The sequence below is a fragment of the Sorghum bicolor genome, chromosome 3, assembly GCF_000003195.3.
Source record: "Sorghum bicolor cultivar BTx623 chromosome 3, Sorghum_bicolor_NCBIv3, whole genome shotgun sequence".
In the NCBI taxonomy this organism is placed as follows: domain Eukaryota; kingdom Viridiplantae; phylum Streptophyta; class Magnoliopsida; order Poales; family Poaceae; genus Sorghum; species Sorghum bicolor.
In genome coordinates this window covers 38,699,324-38,708,279 of record NC_012872.2, presented here as the reverse complement: position 1 = coordinate 38,708,279, position 8,956 = coordinate 38,699,324, and the positions used below count along the sequence as shown (strand labels likewise).

The following is an 8,956-nucleotide window of genomic DNA, read 5'->3' as shown; positions in this document are numbered from 1 at the left end:
CTGGTCGTACATCTGTCTCCTCCCCATAAGAGCGAGTGGGGTGCAAGGCTTCCTACGAACCGGTTCTCAGAACATCTCAGTCCTTAGGGTGACCGAACAGGACATCTTCACAAGGGGCCAACCGATGCTCCGCTCGACGGGACATCCGGCTACCCCATGCTAAACAACACCTCCCATCCCGGTGCTTCGTCCCACGAAGACACTCCACTCCGGGACCTCTCCCTGTCACATGTACCCGCCACAGGTATCTCTCGTGGAGAACGCCCAGGTAGCGTCCCCCGGTAAGACTTGTCCCAAGACTCGTCGTAGATCCTACTCGGTCGACTCGACCCTCACCACACACCCAAGACACATGCCAAGATCTCCCCAAAACCATTATCCATTTCTTATCTAGTTATCGGCACCGCGTGCCTTATCCACTCACATCTAATCCTCCACAATGCATCACATCACAGATATAATGCGTAGAAGAAGCAGTAGCAAGTAGTGTGCAAGCATCTAACCTAACAGCGGGTGTGCGAAGGTTATAGGTTGCAACAAGCCAATGGCTCACAACCCACTAGTAGGGAAGTTCACATTGATGACGTTCACCTTTTGTCACTAAAGATGCCAATATCGTCACAGATATTCATTTGTGACGTTTTCGTGACGAAAATGACTTCGTCATTGTAGCTGCGTCACATTTGTTCTATTGTGACGAATTGGACATTTTCGTCACGGATTGATAAGTATTCTGTGACGAAACGCACGTCGTCATGGAAGCAATTTCAATCTATGACGATACGCGTTGGTCACGGATGGAGTCTCGTTTTCGTCATAATCCGCCACCTGCCGACCGTCCTGACGGCGCCGTTAACGGTGTTTATTTTTCAGTGACGATTCGTTTTGGTCACAGATGTAACCAGTTTTTGTCACCGTTGTAAGCATCCGACGGCGTTTGTCATTCTGGCAGATGACATCAGCGCTGATGTAGCGGGGGTGACGTGGCATCTGACGTCATCGACGACGTGGCTGCTGACGTCATCAGTGACGTTGTTGCTGACGTCATCAGTGACGTGGCTGCTGACGTTATTGGTTTGAAATGGTCACATAGTACTTTTTGAAATCGACACACAAGACTCTTCCAAATCGTCACAACATTTGCTTCAGATCATTACAGATATACAATTAATTTGGTCACAGAAGTACAAATAATATTGGAATTTCCAAATGATACTTGAATGACCACACAATTCCATAGATCAATAAAACCAGTATCCAGTGATGATTTAACTAACTGGATAACATAGAACTTAGTTCACAGCATTTGTTTGCATCACACTACTAAAAAGTGGAAAGAACTTAGTTCACCAGACACTTGATCGACATCACACTATAGTTCTGTTTGCACAAACATAACAGCATATAATAAAAAGTTGTCAACCACGTGCAACTTTTGTTACTGAGTACCCAAAATGAACAGGCCAAACACAACAGCACTGACCAACAGCCCTCATATCTAAGAAGCGTTAGAATGCAAGGACAATAGCTTCTTCAGGATTAGATTGTTCTCCTCCATCTCCTTGGTGTTCCTCTCTGTTAGCTTCTTGTACTCCTCCAGCTCGATCTGTGTCCTCGCTAGCTTTTCCTCAGCTTCTTGGCTTTTCTTCTTGAGCTCGTCAAGTTCTCCTTGAACAGCAGCCGCCGCTTCAGCTGCGAGTTGTTCCCGAAGCTCGCTTTCATTTGATGAAGATGACTTGGAAGATGCCGGAGTTTTTATGCCAACACTCTTCATGAACTGGTGTGAGCTATTATGGGATAGCACCTTGGACACGACCTCCACACTGGATGCTGGCGCCACACCTTCAGCAACTGGTTCAGACCTCAGAGCTTCCATACGGAGCTGAAATATCATAAACATAAAAACAGTCACGTTTATGGTAATGACAAATGCCCTTGCTATGCTGCATGCCGTTCAATTAGTTGTCTAGCACTATTAGTCTGTGCAGCATGCACGCAGCATGCCTACTTCTAATGAAGTGCAGAAGATGTTGCTTCTAACAAATTTTGAAAGTTCCATGATGTTAGCTCTACTATTACGAGATCTTATAAAACAGAACCTTACCATTGCAGAATCAAATAGGTGCTCCAGTTTTTATACTAACATGAGATGGTACAATTTATAGCCAATGATTGCATATCATATTTTCTCATGTCTATTTACCAAATCGAGCCATACATGGTCCCTTGCATGCTTCCAGGTGCCAAGGAACAAGGATCTCTACTTGGGCACCTTCGATAAGTAGCAGTTTATTTTATTGTATATAGAGTATTCATGTATCTATATTCCCCACAAAAGCATACTCATAGTTGAGGCCATCCCTTGGAGCCAACTAACAAGTTGGAGCAGGTCGAGAGTAGGAAGTGTTGCATATTTGTCGAGAGTAGGAGCAGCTAACAGTCACAATAATGACAGAAACTGATTTCTAGATAAGATTGTTGGTAAATAGCAGCTAACAATCACTAAAATCTCTGGTAGCATGTTTGGAATACTAGGAAATAGTCACCAAAAAGAAACAATTTGTTTGCAAACACAACATGTTCAACTTACATTTGATAGCAGATAGAATCTGGTAGCAAACACAATCTGATAGCAAACAAGCCTCCAAAAATAGATTGCAGATAGCAAACAACTAAACTTACAAGTGCTTCCCTTGCCGGTTCAGTCAGGCCTTTTTTTGAGCTGGTATGGCAGGTCTGGAAGGCTTCCACGGCATCTAGTTCTTCAGTCAGATCTACACTAGGTTCTTCTCTGTTTCTCTTCTGCTTCTGTTACATGGATAAATAATCACAGCAAAGTTGTGTCAGATCAAATGCAAGATAAGCTGTTCAGTGCAAATGGGAGGTATAACTACAAGGTAGTTTTGACTTACATATGCATGTAAGTGTGCCACATAGCAGCGAGAACCCGTAGCTTGATGATACTTAACTTTACTACGGTTTCGCTTGTTCTTTTCACATGTTTCCTACAAAAGAGTGAACATGTTAGATGAGAAGATCCTTTGGAAACTGATTGTGAAAGAAGAATATATGAAAATATACACATACCATGTTCTTTGGATCAGACCACTTTGCAACTAGTGCCCTCCACTCCGCATCGGTCATGTATTCAACAGGAGAAGTTGTCCTAACCTCATTTGCAGGTATACCATTGAAGTATTTCTGCTTGAGACGATAACGCAATAATAAGCAAGACCATATATTAATAAGAGGTATGATTGCAAAATAATAAGACTGTGCAATAAAAAAGCAGGATCATATATCAAAGGTCAGATTGAAAACATTGAAATGCAATGCAATTATTCCCCATTTACTACATGGAAGGTTGAAGAAGCACCTTAATTGCCAGGGGTGGTGGCTGCTCATCAGTTTCAGTGTCATCATCATCACTATCTCCTTGATCATCATCGTCAAGGAGATACTCTGATGAATCTGAATCTGAACTATTGGTTTTCTTGTTTGCTGATTTTTTCCCCTTTGATGATTCAGGTTGTGGTAAAGAATTATTTAAATCAGCACGTAGAGTGTGCAGCCGCAATTCTTGCATCTTCTTTAAATTTGCCGCCACACGTCTTTCCCGGCTTCTCTCATAATCGGTTATTGTAGGTTGTGCTACTTGCAACATAGATACGAACAAGCACAGTGTGTCTATATTAGTTAAAAAAACAAGTTTACTAGCAACTAAGAATGCATTAGTGTCTATAGTTGGACATGGAAATGCATGGGACACGCCTCCAGCATATACTCTGGACCATGTCCTAAAAGGACCATATACTATGCCGCGTGTAAAGAAAAATGCAGTTAATTAAAAGAAATCATGTGAAGTCTTCAAAACTGTCCTTTCTGCAACAGCCCAACACGACAGTACAACTACCATAGGGCATATTGCCAAATTGTCTGGCTGTAGGCACCAAACACAATAAGATCAATCAAAATTTCTAAAAAAGGCTGAAGATGCTTTTAGTGCTGCCTAATGCTATGACCTAATAATCTGGCTCACATGCCATGTGAAGTGTTCACCAAACTTTGTTTCAGTCACCCAAAACAAAAGAAAAGTAGATTAGCCAATAGTGACAACCGATGCATTCAGCTATGAGAAAAAAGTGTTAGCAATAGCAAGTTAGTAACTAGAACAACATGGTCTAATAAACTTCGGATGTAGCTCAAAACAGAGAAGGTGAAAAAATACCAAGTTCTTTTATCAAAGGTAAGATATTTTGTGCAGCACATAATAAAAATCAAAAAGTCATAACCTGCCAGAAATCAAAATATTTTTATCAAGCCAGGAACGCTCAAGGTCAACCTGCCAGAAATTAAAATATTTTTATGCCTATAAGTTCATCTTTGCAGTTTGTATATCATAGTGATCCCAACAGAGGCAGTAAACATCTTTGATCTAATTCAAATGTTCCATTACCAGGGCCTTTGCTCCTTCCATGCGAAGGATGTTGGATATCAGGTAAGAGATCAACAACTCACAAATTCAACAGCAATAACCATGCCTATATTAGACACTATATGGTTTTGCCTGATGTTGAATCAGGCGCTGGCATTTTGTACCATTGTTGATAAGAAAAAAGAAAAAAAGTAGTAATAAGGCAACAACTGCTAATGCAGTGAGTATCTTTACTATTACAATGTTGCCCCAAATGGAAAGCTATGCCTGCCCCTCTGATGGCCATGGAATCAGCACCATCTAACATATAGAAGTGCACAACTCATACTATTAGTTGTTTCATTTTTGCAGCTCAATGGTGACAAACCTGAGCGATCACGAATGAAAACATTTTAGCATATGAGTACATTTTGGAAAAGAGGATATTCCATTTTTCACTGCAAGAATTATAGTAGAGATAAGTCTTCAATTGTACTCTAATCACAAGTGAGGTTGCAAAATATTAAGTGAGGTTGAAAAAACAAATATTTCGATGACCATTTGCCTACATGTGTTGCATCGACTAATTATTCTATATAGTTCAATGAAACTGCTGCACAGCAGCAGTGTTCACAAATAATCAGAGTTATAGGACTCAACATAGGACTCTGCATCAGACAACAAGAGACAAGACTCGATGAGGACTCGGACCACAGAACACATACAGGCTGATTCCAAACTATTCGATAGGACAACCCATCCCAAAAACTTGAATCCCTACTTGAACCTAATGGGCAGGTGCATTACCTTCTTCTTCCTGTGAAGGTTGCTTACTGCGCTGCCCCCTAGTTGCCACCATCGAGGTCGTCAAAGGGGAAGTAGAGCTGCTGTGGCGTATCCTTGTCGACGACGAAGCAGATCGGGTTCGAAGTACTCAATGAGGACCCAAATCCTGTGATGGTTAGGGTTAGGTTGTGGATGGGGCCAGAGATGTGCTTGGGGCAAGAGAGATGTGGATGGGGGATGAGGTACCTGGTCGTCGTGGTCGAGGAAGCAGGTCGTCGACGGCGGTTGTCCAGGCGGCGGCAGCTAGGGTTGGAGAAGGTGTGTGGGGGATGAGAGGAGGTGTGTGACGGGGGAAAGGGAAACAAGGGGATAAATTGGAGTTTGTGGCGGGATTTATTTTCGGGATGACGCTGGTTTTGGCGCTAATTTTTTTTCCACGAGATGAGGTTTCTTTCTTTAAATAAAATCGCAACCGTGCTCAAATGAATTCACTTGAGTAGCACAGCGGTGAGGCTTGTTGATTTTAATCCATAGCTCCCAGGGTCGATCCCTACAGGAGGCTTTTTTTTCCTAATTTTGTGATGTTTATTATTTTCATCTTCCTTGTCTATTTGAAATATTTTTTTGGAATATTTTTTTGTATTGGAGACCTTGTTATGGTGTATGAGGACTCTAGAAAAATATGATATTGATTTTGAGAAAGTTGTACTACACATCCCAAAAGGATAAACATCTCTCACTTAAGGACAAGGATAAGTGTGAGCGATGGATGACTCTATGAGGATGTGAATCACCACATTGTCAGAATGATTTGAATTTTTTTTACACCAAAATAAAGTGTTCATGCATGTTTTCAGATTTTTGTAGCTAACTTAGAGTTTTTTACCATTTGTTGTGTAATAAATCAACAAATAATTACATTAATAGGTAAAATTGTTCTAAAAATTGCGCAAATGCACATAAATAGCATGGTACACCTCCATGAACTTCCCAAAAAAGTTTCAAATGATTTGGAGAAAGTTGTACTATACATCCCCACAAAGGATGAACATCTCTCACTTAAGGACAAGGATAAGTGTTCATGCATGTTTTCAGGTTTTTCTAGCTAATTTAGAGTTTTTTACCATTTGTTGTGTAATAAATCAACATAATAGCATGGTACACCTCCATGAACATCCCAAATAAATTTCAAATAATTCGGAGAAATGTGTACTATACATGCCCCACAAGGATGAACATGTATCACTAAGTGACAAGGTAAATTTATATTAACTACAAGGGTTGTTACAAAAGAGCAATAATAAGTTTTGTAACAAGTGAGGTGAAGAAATTTACAAACCAATTTGTAAAATGCCATTTGTACATTCTAAATAAATAAAAGAAAAAATTGATAAAAAATATCAGGAAACATGAAAAAAATATGCCTCAAGGGTGGTTCGAACCCAAGAGGCTAGGAATGAGAAGGGATTTTGTTACCATTGCGCTATTTAGGACTATTTGATAGGAGAAGAGGGCTGCGCTATAAGAAACTCAGAACGCTGTTCAGGACGCTATCCAAATGTCTTCGCAAGGAACGGAGCACATTTCATCCGGTGCCGCCGCATTGCCTCGTGGCTATGCATAGTCCCAACGCGCCGCTCCGTCTGCGGCTCGATGCCTCGCCGGGCAGGTTTGTCTCCGGGCCAGTCAAGAAGGAGATGACCGCCGAGTCGCGCCGGAGCTCATCCAAATATTCCTCTACTTCTTCAGCATTATGTAGCACATACCAAACTAACTTATTCATGACAGCATCATCAATGTAATCGGTCCTAGTAGCTCCAACAAGAGTAGCACCATGCTTAAAAACAGATATGTCATTAGGCGATGGCATCTCTGTACCACTATCATCGTTCTGGTTAAATCTAGTATCCACATCCTCCATGTACCTAGAACAAAAGGTCAAGGTGTCACTTGCCATATATGCCTCAGCAATTGATCCTTCCGGCCTAGCCCTGTTCCTTACAAAACTCTTCAAAGTGCCTAGTCGCCTTTCTATTGGGTACATCCACCCATACTGAACAGGTCCTCTAAGGAGTGCCTCATCGGGAAGATGGACACACAAATGCACCATGACATCAAAGAAGGCAGGTGGAAAGATTTTCTCAAGCTTGCATAGGATCAATGGAATTTCTCCTTTTAGTCGTTTCACAACATCTATCCTTAGATTTCTACTGCATAGTTCCCTGAAGAAGTTTCCCAGCTCTGCAATTGCTTCATATACATCCTTCCTTATGAGTCCTCTAAGGCCAGCGGGTATGATTCTCTGTAGGAGTATGTGGCAAGAATGTGTTTTCAGCTTTCCAACCACCCTTGAACCATCTTCACTTATGTACCTTGCTAGGTTAGCCGCATATCCATCAGGAAACTTGATACCTTTGAGAAACTTGCAAAACTCGACATTTTGATCCTTCCCCAACACATATGGCGCAGGTGGAGCCCTACAAACTGAGTTTCCATCCTCTTGCAAGTGCAATTCATGTCTTATGCCCATATCATACAAATCTAGCCTTGCATTATGCGTGTCCTTGGACTTGCCTACTATATTGAGTAATGTGCCAAGAATATTTTCACATATATTCTTCTCTATGTGCATCACATCAAGATTATGTGGAAGCTTCATGTCTTTCCAATATGGCAATCTCCACAACCCAGCTTTGCGGCTATAAATCTGTGGGCCATCACTGCGTTTCCTTTTCTTTCCAGTAATGTCAGGCTGCTTCCCTAGCATGACATCTTTCACCTTCTCTAGCTCCTGTTCGACCTCTTCCATAGTGAACTTGCTAGGCTCACCTTTCTTTTCACACTTACCATCGAAAGCCAAGTTGTTCCGCCATGCATGTGTCATTGGAAGGTAACGACGATGTCCAATGTAGCATATCTTATTCCTTATAGCCCGAGACAACGGATCCTTGTCGCAATAAATACATGCATAATATCCTTTTGTTGTCCGCCCAGATAAAGTGCCCAGCGCTGGATAATCATGTATACACCACAACACAGCAGCACGAAGGTCAAACTTCTTACCAGTACATGCATCGTACGTACTGACACCCTTCCACAGTTCGAGCAATTCTTCGATTAGGGGCTCAAGGAACAAATCAAAATCCTTTCCTAGAGATCTTGGACCTGGGATGAGTAAAGACATAAAGCAGTTTGCTGGATTCACACATTCCCATGGTGGGAGATTCAGTGGTGATAGAAGCACTGGCCACATACTATATTGGGTACTCATGTTGCCAAATGGATTGAATCCATCGGTAGCTAAGGCAAGCCTCAGGTTCCTCGGATCATTTGCAAAAGTTGGATCCCGCCTGTCAAAATCCTTCCAAGCTTCCCCATCAGCTGGATGGCTCATCACATTGGCGACTGGCTTCCTCACTTTCTTGTGCCATTGTGTTTCCTTAGAAGTTCGTTTTGAAGCAAAAATTCTTTTTCAACCTTGGCAAAAGTGGAAAATGCCTCAAAACCTTATGTGGAACCCGCTTCATCCTAGTTTCATCTTTCCACCTGGACTCCTTGCATACTGGGCACACATTCGCTTCAGCATGTTTCTTCCGGAACAACACACAATTGTTCTTGCACACGTGGATGTTCTCGTATGCAAGGCCCAATTCTTTAAGATATTTCTTGGCCTCATCATATGATTTTGGCAACTCACTCTTAGGGTATCCATCTGACATCAGCTTCATCATTGCGGAAAATGTTGTATTGTTGATT

The 8,956-nt window shown here is 41.8% G+C and overlaps 1 protein-coding gene and 1 long non-coding RNA gene across 2 annotated transcripts; both read right to left on the bottom strand.

The window, feature by feature from the left end:
• LOC8069595 lies at nt 1,439–2,793 on the bottom strand. Its single transcript, XM_002455643.2, has 2 exons — nt 2,683–2,793; nt 1,439–1,882 (listed from the first exon to the last, which is right to left on the bottom strand). The coding sequence occupies exon 2, from the start codon at nt 1,874–1,876 to the stop codon at nt 1,499–1,501; it is 378 nt and encodes a 125-aa protein (XP_002455688.2). The 5' UTR covers nt 1,877–1,882; nt 2,683–2,793; the 3' UTR covers nt 1,439–1,498.
• Nucleotides 3,383–5,533, bottom strand: LOC8075502. Its single transcript, XR_002450854.1, has 3 exons — nt 5,447–5,533; nt 5,222–5,366; nt 3,383–3,651 (listed from the first exon to the last, which is right to left on the bottom strand). It is a non-coding gene; the product is annotated as an uncharacterized LOC8075502 (long non-coding RNA).